At 38.4% G+C, this 21,272-nt stretch overlaps 1 protein-coding gene across 1 annotated transcript in view; it reads left to right on the forward strand.

The window, feature by feature from the left end:
• LOC140517022 (P2R1A-PPP2R2A-interacting phosphatase regulator 1-like) overlaps window positions 1–11,491 on the forward strand; it is a 46,987-nt gene extending 35,496 nt beyond the window's left edge. Inside the window, exons 9-11 of the mRNA XM_072627870.1 lie at window positions 888–949; window positions 2,715–2,811; window positions 11,341–11,491. Coding sequence (XP_072483971.1) covers window positions 888–949; window positions 2,715–2,811; window positions 11,341–11,491 — 310 coding nt within the window. The remainder of the gene's footprint in view (window positions 1–887; window positions 950–2,714; window positions 2,812–11,340) is intronic.
• Window positions 11,492–21,272: the final 9,781 nt, after the last annotated feature.

The raw sequence follows: 21,272 nt of genomic DNA on the forward strand, positions 1-21,272 counted from the left end.
GGTTAGGTTCCCACCCTGACTTAAACAGTCTGGCAAAATTCCAGGTGCTTTTTTTCTCGGTGGTTGGACCATTCCTAGTTTATTTAAAGCTGAGGTGGACCACTTTTAAGAAATGGTAAAACTAAAGTGTGAGTGTCTCCTTGGACAGCCAAGGTAAAATGAAATTTGGGCTCATGAAAGCTGAGGAAGCTAAGGAACTGACAGGCCTAGAATAGTAGCAGTTTCTCCATTATGAGCAATGAAATACAGGGCATGTGGAATAAATAATAATTGAAAAAAATCATTGAATAAGGCCAGAGAGTGAGGAAAAACACAATTTTACCATTTTAACTACAGATGAGATAGTATGGATGGGTTTGCATTCTCTTTATTGGTAGAGAAAAAATTCTACATTGATGTGATGCTGGATGTAATATCTTACCTAGCATAGTTGTCCTTAATGATTTCCAACACAAGCGCATGTTGAGCATTTAATAATAAAATGTCTGATACACTCAAGTAATGCTTCAGTAACATTTACCTAATTAAAAATTGAATCCAGCACAGTTTGTTTTCTCAGCCAGATACTACCTAGCTTCTTTTGCTTAGAGTTTATTTTAAACAGTATAAAGCATCTTGAAAACAGGAAGGTTCTGTTTCAAGATTCATAACCTTGAAATAACTTTTTAAAGCATTTTTAAGGGAGCAGTGAAATATGAGAAATGGGCTACATAAACCATAATTATATGATTATGATTAGCTGATAGACCTGGAACTAGAAACTTTTCTCTGAATTGTAATAACTTTTCCTTTGTCTTATAACTCTATTCTTTTGTTACTACTGTTATTTCTAATTATTAATGACATATCTACCACTGAAATTATACTGTTACATATAACTTTAGCAGAAGAAGCCACAGTCCCGTCAACTGTATTAGACCAGGGATTCTTGGAGCAGTGAAAAGAAAAGGTTCTGTGTGTATACCCGAATTTCAAAATAGAATTGTAAAATTTATTTAGAACATATTTATCAGTCTGTTGTCATTCCATCTCTCCCTCTGCAACTCCAAACTCTCACTGCTCATCTTTACCAGGACCTTTGGCCATCACTGTTATTCTCTTCTCCTTTTCCCATCTTGACCATTTTATCTCTATACTGTTTTCTTGCGTTCTTTGTCCCTTATATTGCTGTGCCAGGCCGTGAAGCCTTTCACTATCTACTTCTTTTTTCATTCCTACACACTCCAAATTTTTGTTATCTAGCCTCAGCTGGGCCCTTTCTTTAAGTGACTGTCCCACCTCAGCTTTCCCAAAATGTTTCATCTCTCCTGAAACCTCCCATACCTTTTCCTTTCCCCATATTCTTAGCTGAGAACCTTACCCTGTGTTTTTCTTTGGAGGAAAAAAAAAAACGATACCTCCCTCTTCACTACTTTTCATATCACATCACAGAGATGCTTTCTTGCTGCTGTGTTTGCTTTAATCTCTGCCTCATGTCAAAAGGCTGTTCTCCTTGCCAATGCAGTAATGCAACTAATGCACAACTGACCGCATTTCATCCTGTCTTCTCCACAGGTTTCACCCTCCATCATTCATAATAGTAATAATAGCTACCATTTATATGGTGCTCACTTGTATGTGTCAGGTACCATGCGTAAGCATTTTAAAATTAATGTCGTATTTGATGCACACAACCTGGGAGGTAGGTGCTATTATTATCCCCATTACAGAGATGAGGAGACTAAGGCAAGCAGGGCTTAAGTGACTTGCCCAAGGTGACCATGGATGATAAGTGTCTGATGTTAGAATTGAACTCACATCCTCATGTCCTCGGGCCCAGCTCACATATTCCATTCTCTACACCTTTCATTTAGAAGCATGTTTATGAAGGCATGAGACAAGTCTTTCATTAAGGATTTGCTACATTTAAATCTAGAATAGACTCTTTTGACACCCCCAAATCATGTCACCTACACTTCAGTCTATTCTTTCTCTGTCCCAAGAGAACCCTCTACCATCCTTCCCTCCCTCTTTCCAGCTGTATCTCTTTTATATGTACATGGCTTTTCCTATACACGCCGGTGATACCTCTATAAACAAAAGAGCCTCTAACCTCAACAAGTTTATATTTTAAGCATTTTAACAAAAAAAAAGTATTAAAAATAAAGTATTATAAATCTGGGAAAGTAAGTGTAGATTTGCTGCCCGTTTTTGATTACAACAGTTGCCAGAGTTTGTTTCTTTCCTAAACCGTTAGCATCCTACTCCTTTTCAGCTATCTTGAAAGTCAAACCTTCAACGGACTAAAAAAATAAAAGGTCACCTTCAAAAGGAAACTTTCTTTGTATACTTGCTGTAGTTGCTCTAATTTTCTCCTCCTTGTTTTCTTTATTGCCATATTTCCTTCCTTGTACAATATATCAGAGACTGTGGTGTTGTAGCCTAAATGTAATTAATGCATCCACTTTAATTTGTTTTAAAAGACTTTTCTACTTTTAATCTGTTTCTTATTTTCTGCCCAGTTGTAGCTTTAAGTGCTCTGGGAATGACGTGACTTAGTTTCGTCTAATTTATTTTAGTTTCTTTTAATGTTTTTACTTCACTTAAATTTTTTACTTCCATTGCTTTTCCCGGTCTCATGAAGTGATTCCACTTACAGTGACAAAGAGAGAGGGAAATGATAGACACATAACCAAGCAGATTGTGAGTACTTTTTCATTGCTACTCTCCCACAGGTGAAATGGAAACAGAAGATCAGCCAAAGAAATCTTTTCAAGGCATAACCAACATGCTTTATTCTGATGTTACACATCTGTCAGAGCTAAATGCATGGTGAGTACTATCTTTGATTGATATTGATTAGATATTAATCAGTAAAAGAATTTTTTGAAAGCATCCTAGTTTGAGTTTTTTCAGAAAAAGCTCAACTCCTGATTTCTAATATGTGAATACGAGATCTGACATTCAGTACAGTCTTGATTTCACTTGCCCTTGACAAACCCAGCATGGGACTTACCTTCACCATCCAAATGCTTACACCTCTCACAGATAGGGATAACTGAGTGCTACTGGAAAACAACAATGGTTGCCAGCTATTACAGAACATTTCTTTTATTCCTATCTGTTTGATACACTTTCTATGGAAACTATTTCAAACTTCCTCCTGCGCCCCCTGCACTCTTCCTTCATTCTCAGTAGAAGTCTTTCCTAGTTTAATTGAGCAAATATTCCTCATCTCTCCTGTCCTCTAAAGCACATCTTAGCAATAATCACAAATTCCACGTGTGTGAATTGTACATTATTAGATACTACTAGAAAAAAATGTGTAGCAAATTCCTTCTAAGGACAAAAGATCACCTACTGCAGTAATTATACTGGTAATAATCATTAATTTGATAGCCATTCGACTCTCCTTTGTAACTTGCTTCAACAAAAACCAATCACTTTCATCTTACATACTCAAAATTGTATGCTATATCATGTCCCGTCATTTATTTATTAGTATCATGCCCTAAATCATGAATAATAAAACATAAATGCAAATCAAACCCACCTTGTGGTTTTACCTCATGCTCTGCAAATTGACAAAAACAACAAGAAATGGCAATATTTGATGTTGGGGGTGTGGGGATGTGAAATGATAGGCGTCACAATAATACATTATTGGTGGAGTTGTGAAATGATCTAGCTGTTTTGGAAAGCAATTTGGAATTATGAAAATAACGTGACTTAAATATTTGTACCCTTTGAAAGGGAGGTCCCTTTACTGGATTTATATATGAAGGAAGCCACTGATAAGAAAAGATTTCCCAAACACCCCCAGAATAATTACAACAGCTCTTTTTGTGATAGCTAGAACTACCTGGAAATCAGCATTTCCCATCAACTGGGAAAGGGCTACACAAACTGTGGAATACGAATGTAATGGAATACTGTTGTGATGTAAGAAGTTATGTGAGATGAATAAGAAGAATTATGCAAAGATCTGTATGAACTGATGCAGAGTGAAGCAGAGTCAAGCAAAGAGTACATGCAGCAACAGTAAATGGAAAGAAAGTGACAAACCAAAAAACTCAAAAGTAAATGTTACAAAATGTGATAAAACTCATAAGATGAAGCAGGTCTCAAATGAAGAGAGAGGAAAACCCACTGCTTTGTGGACGTGGAAAGACCACAGTTTTTACACATTGCGTGTTTCGAGATGTTTTTAAATCCATTAATCCAATGTGCCTGATTTTTAGAAAATAATTATTTGTTAGTCAGGATGATTCTCTAGACGGAAAGGAAACAATTATTTGTTAGCCAGAATGATTCTCTAGATGGGAAGGAGTAAGGCTACTTGGGATAACTTCGATGATGTCAACAACACAAGATAGCAATAGCCAGTTTTCTTTTTTTAATAAGATCTGAATTTCTTTTTTATTTTTCCCAGTTACACATAGAAACGATTTTAAGCATTTCTTGTTACATTTTGAATTTCAAATTCTACCTCCCCCGCGCCCCCCCCCCCCCCCGCAGCCCCGTGAGACAGTAAGAAAATTGGTGTATGTTCTACAGGTGTAACCATATAAAAATATTTCCAGGGTAGTCATTTTGTGGGGGGAAACGTCGAACAAAACAAACAAAACAAAGGAAGTGAAAATAGCATGTTTTGGTCTATATTCAGATGCCATCAGTTCTTCCTCTGCATAGAGACAGCATTTTTCCTCACGAATCCTTTGGACTTGGATTATTGTGTAGCTGGGATGAGCTAAGTCATTCACAGGTGTTCATCATTCAGGATTGCTGTTATTGTGCACAATGCTCACCTGGTTCGGCTCACTTCACTCTGCATCAGTGCATGTAAGAGTTTCCAGGTGTTTCTGAAATCAACCTGCTTGTCATTTCTCATAGCACAATAATATTATATTCCATTATAATCATACCACAACTTGCCCACTCATTTCCCAGTTGATCGACATCCCCTCAATTTCCAATTCTTAGCCATTATAAAAAGAGCTGCTATAAATAGTTTTTTGGAAATAGCTTCTTTTCCTTTTCCTTTTTCTTTTTCTTTTTTCTTTTTTTGGTTTAAATGCCCTTGGGACACAGACCTAGATGTGGTATTGCTGGATCAAAGCTATGCACATTGTTATAGCCCCTTGGGCATAATTCCAAAGAGATCTCCAGAATGGTGGGATCAGTTCACAACAGTGCATTAGTGTCCCAGTTTTCTCACATCTTTTCCAACATTTATCATTTTTGTTCTTTCATTATAACAGGCAACCTGATAGGTGAGAGAGGTGGTACTTCAGAGATAAATGTATTCTGGAAACAGTTCAGGGATCGAGAGCAGTTCAGATCTCCTGCAAAGCAAATGAATACTTTAATCCCAAAATATTTTGCCACCACACTGTTCACAATATTTACGAAACATTTCCTTGCCTTTAAAATTTAATCCCCATTTTCTGTGCAGGTTTTAAAGGCAATCTTTTCATGATGTCTCAATATATTAGCAAGTACAAATACTGTGATCCTGTCCCCCATTTATAGGTGGGAAGTAGGTCATGGAGAGAGAGTCACTTGCCGTAGGACATAAAATTTACTTGTTTTTAGGGGTGGAACTGAATTGTGAGATCAAGTCCAGTGCTCTTTCCAATATGTCTGGCTGGCTCCCAATCTGATCTTCAAGACTATGAATCAAGAGCAAAAGAAATGCGGATCATTCTTCTCAATGGATTACAGTTTACTATTTGTGCAAATCCACAATCCACACTGTTCTAAATAACAATCTATTTCCATGCCTCAGAGTTGTTTTGTGCTGGGGCTTTGTATTGTTCTAAGAACAGTAATCCTCCACAGAATGAGTTCTTTCCTAGCCATGTAAGGTTTATGGGTTTTTCATAGTTTTGTAAAAAATAATAATAAACAGTAATTATCCAGACCTTCACTGATGTTCTGTGCTGAGCTCTGCATTGTTTTTCCCTCCTTTCTCAGTGAACTCAACATCTGGCTCATTCTTCCTCTGATCCCAAGCATTGCTTACATATTTAAGGGATTCCAGTATACAGACTGATGTCCCCTCAAACGCAGTGGCCTCTCTCTTGCCATAATTTGCACATTCACTTCCTACCCAGCAACAAGCCACAAGTCTTCTACTTACATGATCTAGAATCCTTAAATTTCTCTCTGGGTAATAATTTCCTGTCCTTCCACCTTGGCTTCCACCTCATAAATCTATTCTGGACTTTCATTAGGATGTGAAGTCGTCCTGTTACTCAGTGCCCTCCTGCTAAATTATTTCTCGTGCTCTGACTTCATCTTCCTCCCGCTGAAGTCTAGGCATTAAACATAAGCCATTCAATCAAGTAAACGCTGTCCTTTACCAGTGAAGTAAGTTTTCTTTCTATAATCTTTGTCTATGCTTCTTCCCTGAAATTTGTTTTGTTCTTCTGTCTCTTTAGCACTTATGTAATAGTGATGACAGTGGGCACCTTTGCTTTACCCCAACCTGAGTAGAACAGCTTCTGCTTCTCACTTTCAAATAACACTTTTCCTTGGCTTTAGAAAGGCTATGGTCACCATATTTATGAAGAGTCTGTGGTTATTCTGTATTGTGAGAAAGGGATTTTTTATTTAATGAGATAATTACATATTATCTTACAGTTTTTGTCATTCATGTAGTGTGTTATGTTTATAGACTTCCTGCATTGCTCTTATAAATCCAGATCACCAGAAAGTTAGAGAATTAGCTACTCCCTTCTCCCAGTGTTCTCTCGCAGAAAGTCCTTAAATGAAGAATTACATATGAGACATAGGACAGTTAGAAAATTATTGCCACACGACAAGCAATAAAGAAGACTAAAAAGGTAACAGCCTTAAGAATTAAAAGTGGAGAATTAAAGCAAAGCAGCTAAGAATGGAGAAATACTCACTGGAACATTTCTGAGGTGCCACCTTACACCCATCACGTTGGCCAACGTAGCAAAAAAGGAGAATGACAAATGCTGAAGGGACTTGTTGGAAAGTAGGTGCGTGGTGTATATTACTACAGGTGTATCGTTGATAGAATAGTGTAGCTATTATGGAAGGCAAGTTGGAACTGGGCTTAAAATCTACTAAACTGCATATAGATATATATACACATACAGACATACATAAACACATATATACATGTCTGAACACACATATTTATACATATAGGTCTAAACATTATATACACACATTTTCTATATATGAAACCTGTACATATAAAAATTTATCAACTGGGGAATGGTTCTTTCTTTTATGAGTTTGACTCAGTTCTCTATATGCTTGAGAAATGAGGCTTTTATCAGAGAAACTTGTTTTAAAATTTTTTTCAGTTACGTGGCTAATTGTATCTCCCTCCGTGCAACTCCCGCCCGCCTCCGCTTTAATTCTGTTCTCAGTCTTCATTCACCCTGTCTCTCCTCAAAATAATTTTGCTTCTAACTACCCTCCATCTGTCCTCTCTTCTCTCACCTCTCCCCTTCTCTTATTCCCTTCCCCTCACTCACTCACTCTCACCTCCCACTCTTCCCCCCTATGGCACCTACACCATATCCACAGCGCCTCCCGTGCTCGTGAATATGCTGGTGCAATTCTGAATCGTGAAATGCAACAGGTTCTACTCACGAAAAGCAGAACCAAAATATTTTTTTTTTGGACACCAGAAAGCCATATCCATCATAGTAACAAAAATCTTTATGCAATAACAAGGTAGAGAGCAGCTTCCCACAAACCAGCTCCATTAAGCAAATCAGAAGCATGCTTCCCTTAAACAAAGAGCCCTTCTCTCACTTGCAACCAGCTGCCTGCTTTTAGAGTTCAGTTCTGATTGCTCTCTCACTAGCTTGCTCTGCCTTGGCTCTGCCTCTTCCTGTTCCACTCATTCAGCAACCTTCTCCCATCGCAGCCTGCTTGGGATTTCATGTGACCCAGGCAGGTGAGTTGGACCTATTAACGAATGGTAAAGATCTTCCCATTTAAATGAGCGTGATACCCTCCACTGGAAAGACTTTTTCTTGCCTCTTTTGTGTGGGATATTGCCCCATTCTACCTCTCCCTTTCTCCCAGTACATTCTTCTCTCACCCCTTAATTTTATTTTTAGATATCATTCCTTTATATTCACCTCACACCTATGTCCTCTGTCTGTACACACCCCTTCTAACTACCCTAATAATGAGAAAGGTCTCGTGAGTTACAGACACCATCTTGCAATATAAGAAAGTAAACAGTGTCACCTTATGATTTCCCTTTCTTATCACCAACTTACATTGTTGTAAAAGTAGCTAAGTGTCATAGCAGATACAGTGTTAGGTCTGGAATCAGGGAAACCTGAGTTCATCTCCCAAGTCAGACAAGTCACTTAATCTTTGTCTGCCTCCATTTGCCTAGTGGAAAGTTGAAGTAATACTTTGAGCACCTACCGTCCAGAGTTGTTGTGAGGATTAAATGAGGTAGTGTTTGTCGAGTGCTTAGCACAATTCCTGGCTTATAGCAGCCACCATAGAATTGCAAGTTTTTATTATTAGAGGATTGGGTGGTAGTGCCTTTAAGAAAAAGGGGAAAGTTGAGATAAAGGATATGTTTAAAGGGAAGAATAATGTGAGGTGTCGTTGATTTGCATGGGAATAGGGTGATGGCTTCCTAATTGGTTTTCCTTTCTCAAGTCTCTCCTTTCTCCCCTCTGTCCTTCACATAGCATCAAACAGATTTCTCTAAAAGGCAGGCCAGACCACATCACTCTCTCCAAACGACAGGAGTTTCCTTCCATTTTCAAATATAAATTTGGTTTGGCATTTAAAGCCCTTCACCAGCTACCTGCAACCTACCTTTGTAGCCTTATTTTGTATTTTTCCCCCTTTTTCATCCTCCTCCCACTGGAATTTAAACTTTCTCCCTGGTAGCCTGGTGTTTTGTAGGTGAGCTTTAGAGAGTCAGCAAGCATTTATATTTGCATTTTTAAATATTCACTATATGCAAGACATTATAATAAATACTGAGGCTACAAAGAAAGGACAAAACATGGTTCCTGCTCTCAGGGAGTTCACAGCAGGGAAACAACATGCAAACAGCTATTGTACCTTTAAGGAGTGGGTGTGTGGTTGTGATCTAAGTCAAAGATAAACCTCAGAGGGGAGAAGGGAGAGAAGGAAACAGCAACAGCCTCTTGAAGAAGATGCATTTTGAGCTGCATCTTGAGGGAACCTGGAAATTAAAAGGGAAAACATTCCATGCATAGGAGGCCTCCAGTGAAAATGCACACAACTGGGAATTGGAGTGTCATGCGTGAGGAACAGCAAGGACAATATAGTTGTGTCATTGACTTTGTGGAAGCCGTTAGGTGTGAAAAGACTTCATTAATTTCAAGCCAGCACTCCTCAGTCTCTCGTACTGTTTCAACAAAAGTAATTCACCCTGGAATCACACTCCACAATACAATCCAGTCCTGTACTTCACACACTGAAGAGACCCTTTGCCCCTAAGTCTTCTGATGGGTTGGTTCTCTAAGAACCTCTGTGTTAAGGAGGAGCCATGTCTTCATTCCTTGGCAAGTGCATTTCTGAATCTCCCACACTATATACTGACGGCTAACGATAAGTTCAGGGGGCACTCTAGGAATGCTGGGTTGCCACTGGAAAGAGTGGAATAAAGACTGGTGAGTCCTAGTGTCCTGAAAGAAATTCACTGAAACAGGTGTCTGTTAAAGAAAGACATTTATTGAGGTGACACCCAGTGGGCCTGCTCCCCATGAAGTACAGCCCTAATGGGTTCTACTCCATGTATGAGACAGAGTATAGGTGGTGGGCCTGAGGAAAGCAGATTAGCTGTATTCTACATACAGTTTGACGGGACAGAGAAAAGGGGAAAAGGAGAAGGGAGAAGGGTCAAACACAACTCTGGAATGCCTGGAATACCAGGTAGGCCTGAGCTGTCTTTGTCATACATACAAACATAAGAATATCAGGTAAAGGGGTGCTTTGTGAAGGGGGCTTCAGCGCATGGTCTCTTTTGATCACTCCTCTGATTTTGCACATCCTGTCAATCTTACCTCATATCTCACATCTTGTATTCATGCCTTGAGCACTCTTTTTTACCTCATCACCTACACAGAGTAACATCATTACTCCAACTCCTTTCCTTTTTTTCCCCTCCTCTTTATGTGTTTTCTCCACCTCATTAGGGTGTAAACACCTGGAGTTCGGACACTTTCTTGCATTTGTATTTCCAGTGTTTAGCACAGCACCTGGCACATAATAAGCATGTAATGAGTGATCACTGACTTCACTTGAAGGTCAGAAAGGGTAATATTGTGAAGGGCTTTAAATTGCCAGAAGACTTTATATTTAATTTTGATAAAAAAAAGGTTGTAATTTATGGAGGAGGAGGAGGAGGAATAGGTGACATGGATTACAAAAATCACTTTGGAGGATTTGTAAAGATAAATTTGGGGCAGTTAGAAAGTTATAGCGTTGGTGGTTATTTGAGTGGAGAGAAGGGGGCACATACTAGAGTAATTGTAACAGGACTATAACTGATTGGTTACGGGGAGTGATTGTAAGTGATGATGCCAACACTTCAACTGGGTTAGAAATGGGAAGTTATTTCCATGGGAAACTGAGAAAAGGAGAGGGTTTGGAGGAAAAGATAAAAATTGTGACTTGGACCCATTGAATTTCAGATGTATCTATCAGACAGGTTATGCAGGTGATTAGATTTGTTAATTAGAGAAATTATCTGCTTAGAGATGATTATCAAATCTGTGGAAATTCATGAGTTCAGCAAGCAGTTTTATTACGTAGAGATAAAAAGATGAGAGCTCCTAGGACAGACACATCCAGTAAAAAGTACTGAGGAGTGGGACAACATCTGGGAAAAGAATCTGGAGAAAGCAATGTCATGAATACCTAGAGAACTGAGAGCATTCAGGAAGAGTAGATGCACTTCATAAATACTTTTTTTATTCATTCACTCCACTGCACGGTGCTGCCACTTAATTACTGGAGCAAACAAAGGAAACTCTTTCTGTCAAATCTTATGATTACCTTCCCCCTCCCCTCCCCCCCACCAAAAAAGGGAAATCCTCGTAAAGTGATTAAATGTGTAAATTGTACCAGCTTAGGGATCAAATACTTATTTGAGGGAAAAGAAAAGGGTATTGTCAGAAGGACGTTCAGCTTTGCTAAGCAAACACAAGAAGAAAAAAATTCTCGTTTGTCTTGAAATTGTTTTCCTTTTAATTTCACTCCAAATGCCTTTAAAGACAATTGCACTAAATATTTTTCATCATATTTGAATTATTTAGTGGGGCAAATCATTTCACACATCTCAGCTTCCGTGCCATTTATTTCTTCCAGTTTGTCTTCAGATACCTTTGATGGAAATAATCCCACTGCTGAATCTTCTTGCAGTTCACCAGCTAAAGTCCCTACGACCACTGATTCTCTCATACCACCTTCTGAATCCAGCTCTCCATTTATGTCAGTAGATGAACTTATATCTAAGTGATCCTCCTATCTGAGACTTAGTTTTTCCAGTGAGGAGATATCATCCTGGAGTGAACATGAAAGTCTGAAAACAAAGGTTTAGTTATTTCCTACATGGCTATACTCTGTGTCTTTGGATTGTTGCTGTATTTTTTTTTTTTTAATTTCCAGAGAACTTCACAATGTTTTCCAAAACACAGGCACGGAGTATTAAGAACACAAGTTTTCTTTCTAGTCACCTATGACGAATAAAGGAAATGGATACCTCGTTTGGTTTAAAAATCCATCGGATGGGTTTTTTAAAAAAATATATCAGAGTACTTCTGTAAGCCCATTAAAACTTCACTGCTGTACAGTAAGAACTCACAAAAACCATCAAAGAAAAATTACATGACCTTCCATAGTTTCAATGCTAAGTGAACTTTGTTGTATTCTAATTTTTTTCAGCCCATTTCATTGTAGGCAAATATTTATTGAATGCTTGATAGAAGATGTTCCCAGTACAGTGGAAGTCATGACTCTAAATGTTATTATATAGCTTTTTGATGACTCTTAAAATAACTAGCATATTCAGTTACAGGGAAGCCCCTAATATTTATTTATGTTTTTATGCTATGAATACACTTATTTAAACCACTAACTACTAATTTAAGTTGCTAATATTTGTTGTAAATATTGTCCCTTCCTTTTATTAGTCTAAAGTTTTATGAAGAAAATTGATTCTGATAAAATACAGTCTTTAATCCTTTTCAAAAAGATTTTGAAAATTATGTACACTTTCACCTAATGGGTATTTTAAATAATTATTTCATTACTGTAGATAAGGCTAGATAAGAAATAAAAAAAAAGAAAGAAAAGAAAGAAATTTGCCTTTTGGAAGGTGATTGTTGACAGTTCAGATGACTATATTACCATGTCCTGGTCTGATATTTCCCCCTTACTCCAGAAATCTTGGATGTGTCTTTTGATTTAGGGGGTGGGAGGGGGTGTGGGGGCAGGTGATACAAACAGTAAAAATGAAAATAAGAAACGAGAAAAATAATTGACTCAGGTTCCACTCCAACAGTCATCTGCTTTGAACAATTTTGAATTTTTATGTATGTAAAAAGCTAATTATTAAAATTGTGTTCTTAAAAACCAGTATTTTATTATTTAAGAAGTTGGTAAGGCTTTTTTTTTTTATCAGCTACAGAGAGAATAGCTTGAATAAAAAGCCAGTTTCCAAGCACTTTTTATACTGACACAAGTATTACAGTAGAATAAAAAAGCCAAACAACTGAAGGTGGTGCCAATGAAGATTTGAGATGAGAACTTTGCTGAGCTTATATATGAGTTTTCATCATAACAGGATTTGTTTTTCCTAGTTTTCCAAGTTCAGATAACTTCTTCCCTAGTCAGAATTAAAAATCACATGTAAAATCACATGTATGACTTACTTAAGGTGTCCTTTATACTACTCCATTGTTGTCTATGCATTTTTGTTGTAAGGTTCATAGGTGTTGTGTTATAGACATATTTAATAGATGAATCCTTTACTTAGAATTTTTTTTTACATCATTATTCAGGCCATAAAGTTATTTAATATTACGAGCTAGTTGTGCTAAGGTTTTGTATTCTTGTTATGTGAGATTTACCAAAGGTTTGCTTTTCTTTCTCTTCTGGAAAGACTATTTAAATTGTCTCTCTTACAAGCGTCCTGAAATAAATTACAAAGGGGCAAGGTCAGGTTTGTGCTACAGATTTGTTATACTTTTCCTCTTACATGCAAGGTGGTGTTTCCCGCCCCCCCCCTCCCAAATTCCAATAAAAGAAAAAATGAAAAGCAACTGCTGTTTTTACTTAAAAATTGTATTGACATCATTGTTTTTATAACCCTCCCTCTCCTTAACCACAGGTATGCTGTTCCTTCTTACAATGAATTTTTTTTAAAATGAAGGGAAAAGAGCAATTCTTCAAAACCAGTCAGCATATCAATTAGTCATCCAGTTAACTCAATAAAGCATAAACTATGTACAAGTCATTTTCTAGCTCGACGTTTAAAAGCAGTGGGTACCGGGTGAGCCTGGAGTCAAAAAGATTCCTCTTCCTGAGTTCTAATCAGACCTCAGGCACTTATTGCAGTGTGACCTTGGGCAAGTCACTTAACTTGCTTATTATTATAATATAATAAGCTGATTATTAATGCTTATTTGGCACAGCGCCTGGCACATTGAGATCTCTAGAAGTGCAAGGGTTCTCAAGTAAGGTTTTCTGTAGAAGCCAGCCCTTGAGCTAAGACTTAAAGGAGGCTTCCGGAATGGTACCTTAAGATTGAAGTGAAGAAAGCAAATTCCTGGTATAGGAAATGACTAGTGAAAAGGCAAAGAGATGGTAATAATTTGTGAAAAATAGAGAGAGGGACAGTTTGACTGGAACATTAGCGTGTGGGAGAGATAGTAAGTGTACAATGAAGCCATAGAGATAGATTGACGCTAGTTTGTGAAGAACTTTAATTAGAAGCCAGGGATCCAAACAAAGGTCAAAGTAGTACCTTTGGGAGCTGACGATCTAATGGAAGAGACAACATGAAAACAACTGTGTACAAAAAAGCTGTTGATAGTTTAAATGGGAAATAGTTTATAAGAAAGAAAGGAAAAGTCTTGTAGGACTTAAAGGGATGGGAAAGGTGAGATTTTACATAGCTGGGACCTTTTTTTTTTGAAACTTGACCGGTGAGAAAATTTGTTTTGCTTGGCCACATATGTTTGTAACAAAGGATATTATTTTTATCTTTCAAGCAAAATTTGGAGAGGAGGAGGATGAGATAGTAATCTCAGTCTTGATAATTACAAATGAGGAATTAAGAAGTAGTATGTGGTGAGAAGAGTTGGAGGAGTAGATATCAAGTGGACATCTTGTTCTTGTCTGATGTGGACAAAAGAGGATTGAACACAGACATACACAGAAACACATGGATAAACATGCAAAATAAGTTCGACGTAGAACTATATAAGTCTTAACAAGGAAACAGGCTGGGATGGGGATAGGGTTAGGGAAGGAAAATACTGGGGAGAGAACAGTAGCAAGCAAAGTAAACTGCCTGATCCTGAAAGGGAGAATTAAAAGGGCAAGGAAAAGGAAAAGAAAGCAAGAGTAACTTAAGTGACTTGAATATGCAAATGAGAAGTGTCTAAACCAATTGATATTTGACTTTAATAAAATATTGTGCTAAAAGAAATGATGGAAGAGATAATTTCAGAGAATCTTAGGTAGTGAGAATTGACACAAAATGAACAGCAGAATTGTTTATATGGGTATATTTATATAAGTGTGTAATCATTTTACCGGACATAAGGGGTGCCACAGTGCACAGAGGGCTTGGCCTGGAGTGAGAGAAATTCATCTTCCAGAGTTCCAGTGAGGCCTAAGACTCTTACTAGCAGTGTGACCCCGGGCAAGTCACTTCACCTGGGTAGCCTCAGTTTCCTTCTCTGACAATCAGTTGGAGAAGGAAATGGCAAACCATTCATGCATCTTTGCCAAGAAAACGCCATCTGGTCAAGAAGAGTTGGATGTGACTGAAAAATAAAAATAATCTTTCTAAAAAAATGGCTTTGAAAGACAGCAACGTTGATCAAAGTAACGACCAGCAATAATGACCAATAATCTCTAGAAAGTTTATGATGAAGCCATTCCTAACACAAAGAGACATACATGTTTTCAAACAGGTAAATTTTCATGGGGGATTTTTGACTATGCTTATCTGTTGTTGATGTTTTTTTTAAAGGCAAGGGAATGGAGTTGATTCTCAATTTTTAAGGGGGAAGTAGCTCCCCCATCCAGAAGAGGTTCACTTGAAAGTCACTCTTTCACTAGGGATGATGAAGGAATAAAGGCCATTGAAAAAATTTTTAAAATACTTAGAATAAAAAAATAAAGTTCAGAAAGGAACATAGAAAAGCAGAACCATTTCAAAAGTTATAAGTAGGACTGTTGTATAGTTTGGGGTTTTTTTTAATCAAGTAGTGTTAAGTGGAAATACTAAAATTAATGATCTAACCATCAGATCATAGCACCTCAGTGGACTGCCATGGAGAAAATAGGCCAGTAGCTAGTGGGGGGGGGGGGGGGGGGAAGTATACCTGTCCTCTTCACTGGCTTTCAAAATCATTGACATATTTCCCCTGAATAAAATGATGAAAGAGACAGCTTCAAAGAAAAATGGGAATCTTTATATCAACATGAATGGTGTGGTAGGATGGAAGCTGAATCAGTGTAACAATTTATGCAAGGATGACACTGTTGTAAAAACAATCCACTCTTAAAGATTTCAGATCTGAGATCAATTGAATGACCAATTATAACTTCAGAAGAGCAATGATAAGGTATGCTTCCAACCTCACGGCAGGAAGGTGGTGATCTAGACATACAAAAGAAAAAAAAATATTAATTTGGTTTGCATGGTTATAACTATTTGCTACATAAGGAGGATTTTAAAAGTTGGGTATAGGGATAATTAGGAAAGTGGGTGGAGAGCATAGTGAGAACGATGTTTTTTCAACAGTGACCATCCACTTAAAAAAATGAGAAGCTACAGGAGGTTTGGAAGTACACAAAAGCAAGCAAGTGTTAGAAAAACCATTTTTACATAAGGGACATAATTAGTTTAAAATACAATCTTTTTATTCATAATCATTTTAGGGTTATGAAATTTTTTATTTAATATCTTAAAATGTTGATTAAGTTCATGATTAAACATAAAGTAAGAAGACTGAATCTTAGTTTAGTTATATCCTAGTTCTTTCCAATGGCTTAGAGCAGAGTTTATCTGAGCTTCTCAAGATGAACTTTTCAAAAACTCTACAAAAGTGGAATAACGGATGCTTCTCTATGGAGATTAAATTTCCTGTCCATTTCCCCCTGACATTTAGCAGCAATATTTACATCAGGCCAGTAACCATATCAGAGGAAGGAAGACAGACCTATGTAGATCTATACATGATCTGTCTTCATTTTTTTTTTTTACATATGTGCATCTGAAATATATATGAATAGTAAACATATGTGTATCTGTGTGTATGAAAAAATGCCCCGTATTCATGGGAAGATTAACTACCAGAGAGATGCTGATAATGCAAGTACTATTTTTCCCTTTATTTCTTTATATGACAGGAAGCTGGAGGCTCCCAAGTTCTTTGTCCCATCCAACCCAGTGAAGCCTGAAATCCTATAAGATGTTCTCCCAGTTTCATCCTTGCAAAATAAAATTCAGTGTTTTGCACAGTTTTCTTTCTTCCAAAATTTTTATCTTGTCCCATGGATTCAGGGATGGAGACCAAACTCTGATTTGGAAACAAAGGAATTATTGGAGCTTGTAACAGAAACAAGGTGTAAAAATCATTGAATACAAATAGTTCTTAATGCTACTTAAAATGGTTCCATTGAAAGACATAGCAAGTTTTAAAAACAGTTCCCCTAACTACCTGGGATATTAATAGGTTTGGATCGGAATGCAGGCCTTTCTCATGTCCTTTGCGTTTAAAAGAGGGTCAGCATGAAAGTAGCACCAAAAGGAGAGAAAAATTGCTTAGCAGAACACTAGGTATTTTAGTACCAATGACTTGCTGAAGGCATGGCTGTAACTGCAGCGCTCTGCCCTCAGATTGGATGTGGAGACAAAAGGTCTCACAAGTCACTAGACATTGAATGCAAAGTTTACTATTGCATGGGTCTTCCTACCTCAGATCTCTTCCCACTATAATTCGTGCTCCATTTGACCACCAAAGCAATTGCCCTAAATTACAGATGTACAACACAACACACACACACACACACACACACACACACACACACACGCTTCCATATCCAGTAGCTCCAGGGTTATAGGGTGTATTCAGGGAAATCTGGTACCTCTAACGTGAGGGTCCTGAACCTTTCTGAAGTCTGCTTTTCACTTTTCGTGTCCACCTGATTCACCTAACTCTCACCTAGAGCTCCAAGAAGCTGTAGCATTGCAGCCACACCCCAGTAAACTATTTCAGCATACAGGTTAAACCTGATTGAGGGGAACCAAGAGGTCTCAAACTCATTGTCGAACTGGAGTGTGTCTATCCCAAGCAGGGATAGACACAGTTCCTCTGGTGGAATGGGCATATGAAACCAATTGGTTCCAACGGCAATAGCAGGTGTTGAGGAGCTTGGCTAGAGATCAAAGATGTCAAAGTTATCCATCACATCTTGAACCATCACCAGTCATCTTGTCTCTGTCCTGTCACGGGACTGAGATGAGTCTGAGTCAACTTTGTGCACCTGTGCCTCACTTAAATCCAATTTACTGCATGAACATCACCCATACCATTATACCAATTTTATTTATCTCAAAATCCTGTGGCAACAGGCCAGTGATGAAGAAGCAGGTATGGATACACTGGGAGCCGTAGTCACAACCCTGCACATGGGGGCCCAGACCACAGAGTCATCTTCTCCCTGGAAACAGTAGTGGTATTCAGCAGTTCCCTGGTTGTCTGAGTGACCTTCTAATGATCACACTGCTCATCTCCTGGTCTGAGGAAGGAGCCAGAAAAGCTGCCTTAAAAATTGTCTACTTACTCAACCCTTTCCTTATTACCATGAAGGCAAGGATCCCACTATGCAGTGGGAACACAAGTGTTACAAAAACATCTGCAAAGATGATTCCATTCACCATCAGCACGTGGAATATGTGCAGATTTATAGACAAGACAGCATACAGCAGACCTGAAAGCAAATAGCTCTTCTTGTGTGAGAACTCAGCAGATATCGCATCCAAATAGCAGCCCTGAGTGGATCAAGACTGTCAAATGAAGGTCAGCTTGCTGAAGTCAGAGCTGGATATATATTTTTCTGGAGTAGCCTCAGGCAAAGGGAGCACCATGAAGCTGGCATAGGTTTTGCGATCAAAACTAATCTAGTCAACAAGGTTGTATGCCTACCAAAAAGAGTGAATGAAAGGCTCATGACAATGCAATTGCCGCTTTCAGGAAAATTGTCACCCTCATCAATGCCTATGCTCCCACCATGATGAATCATGATAAGGTCAAAGAAAAATTTTATGAAGACCTGGAGACCCTGATCATCAATGTGTATAATGGTAATTTAAATGAGATCTTTCCCATTCATTAATAGGCCCATGTGACCTGCTTAAATCACATGGAAGCCTAAGTCACAAGTAGTGGGAGGAGCTTGCTGAAGGGGTGGAGCAGCAAGGGTGGAGTAGAGCTGGGAGGAAGTGAATGAGAGCAGTTAGGGCAGAGGGAGAAGAGGATGCAGGCAGGCACAGGTAGGCTCATGACTATTTGTTTGTGGGAAGGGCCTGGAAGGGTGGGGAAGGCTTGACAATGGTGTTGTCCCTGCAGTACTAATGTGTATTGACTTCTTAGCTGTTATGATGGACTGGCCTTTTTGGTGTCTGAACAAATGGCTTTCTTCTGCCTTCTCTATGGAGTCTCTTATAGTTTGCAATTGAAAGCTATGCAGGCATTTTCATAGTCACCCTTGGGGCTGTGAATATTGCATGGGTGATAAAATGTGCCAAAAGAAGACAAGCTGATAATTCTGGGTGACTTTAATGCTAGAGTAGGCTCAGACTCCTAGACTTGGCAGAGAGTCCTAGGGAAGAATGGAATTGGAAACAGCAATAGCAATGGTCACTTTCTAATAAAGACTTGTGCAACTCATGACCTTGTCATCACCATCGCTGTCTTCTATTTACCTAAGTGCAATAAAACTTCATGGATGCATCCTCACAGCAAATACTGACATTTAATAGACCGTCTGATTGTAAGGAGAAGTATGTGAGAGTGATGAAGGCAATGTGTGGTGCAGACTGCTGGACTGATTATAGAATTATCCTCTCCAAGCTAAATATTCCCATTCAGCAAAAATGGCATCTGCAAGACAAAATGAATACCAGAGGAATTAATATCAACAAATAAAAGCTGTTCTCTAAATGAGAACACTTTGTTGCTAATTTGGAAGGAAAGTTGAGCCAGCACATACTTGGCAGCAGTGGAACAGAAAAGGAGTGGGCAGCTTTCAGAGCTTTGGTGTACAGCACTGCATTTGCTCATCTGGGTCAGAACACTCACAAACACCAAGACTGGTGTGATGAAAATGATGGGGAAATTCAGAAGCTACTAAATGAAAAATCAGAACTCCACAGGGTTTACCAGCAACACAATTCATCCGTCTCTAAGAAGGCAGCATTTAATTCCATCTAAAGTAAAGTACAAGTGAAGCTTAGAGACATGCAGGATTCTTGGCTCAGTAAGAAGGTAGATGAAATCTAGTTATATGCTAATCCAAATCCAAAGTGCTTTTATAGTGCGCTAAAGGTAAAGAGCTATGGTGCATCTCAACTACTCAGTGCTGATAGAGCTGCATTGACTAATGATAAGGAAATTTTTCTAGACAGATGGGCTGAACACCTCCATAGTGTTCACAACAGACCATCAATTAAAGCTCCCTTTTGTTGCAAAGCACCTGGTGCTGATTCTATTCCAACTGAGATTTACAAGGTAGGGGGTCCATTGCTCATGCAAAAGATGGCTGAAATTTCATGGGTTATTTGGCAAGAAAAGGTTATCCGCCAGGAGTTCAAGGATGCCTCCGTTGTCCATCTCTATAAAGGTAAAGGAAATAGGTTGTCCTCTGACAATCACGGGGGGTGAAGGGGTGTTTTCCCTTAGTCATTGTTGACAAGATTCTTGCCAGAGTCCTCCTTAATAGGTCGAACCTTAAAGTGGAAGATAGTCACCTACCATCCAGTGTAGTCTCAGAAAGGGCCAAAGAACAGTTGAAATGGTGTTTGCTGCCCAACAAGTCCAGGAGAAATATCAAGAGCAGAGAGAGGTCTGGACACAAGATCTGACCAAGGTCCTTGATACTCTCAGCCATGAAGACTGATGGAAAATTATGTCAAAATTTAGTTGACCAGAGAAGTTCATCAGCATTGTACAGCAATTTCATGATGACATCCTTTCTATATATTCCTTTATATGCTGTTTACCCCATTAGATTGTAAAGTCCAGAATGGCAGGGAATGTCTTTTGCCTCTGCATCCTCAGCACTACTCATCTGATCAAAGGAAACATAGCTCCTGAGACCACGACAACCTAGTCCAAACCAAGAGAAAGAAAATATATTACAAGCATCCAGAAAGAAAGGAACCAATCAGGATCACACAAGATGTGGGTGTATATGTATAGAGGGAGAGAGTCGGACCGTTAAAGGACAGAAGAGTGTGAAATTAGCCTACAGAGGAAGGAAGGATAGAGATAAAAAGCATTTACATAGTACCTACTATGCTGTGGACATGAGCAAAGCACTTTTTTGCAAATATTATTACAACTGCTATCTCATTTGAACATCACAAAAAGGTAGGTATTTTTATGACCACCATTTTGCAGAAGAGTAAACAGAGGCAGACAATGACGAAGTGACTTACTCAAGATCATGTAGCTAGTATACTGTCTGAAGCCATATTTAAATTCAGGTCTTCCTGACTCCAGTCCCAGTGTGCTGAGAATCCCACTTCTAAAGTAAAAGTACTAAAAATTCTAACAAAATACCAGAGTTCTGAACATTCCTAAAGGAAAGAGAATGTGCATGAGAGAAAATGAAAAAAAAGGGGGGGGGGAGATGTTTAACGAATTAAAGGACTTTCAGGTATTTTGATGAAAAAAAACCTAAATGGAAAATTTAACCTATGGGATTCACGAGAAGCATAAGAAAGAAAATATTAGAGACCAATTATAAGGATTATAATGTCAGACTGTTTGCTTCTT

Source organism: Notamacropus eugenii (assembly GCF_028372415.1).
Source record: "Notamacropus eugenii isolate mMacEug1 chromosome Y unlocalized genomic scaffold, mMacEug1.pri_v2 SUPER_Y_unloc_7, whole genome shotgun sequence".
NCBI classification, from domain to species: domain Eukaryota; kingdom Metazoa; phylum Chordata; class Mammalia; order Diprotodontia; family Macropodidae; genus Notamacropus; species Notamacropus eugenii.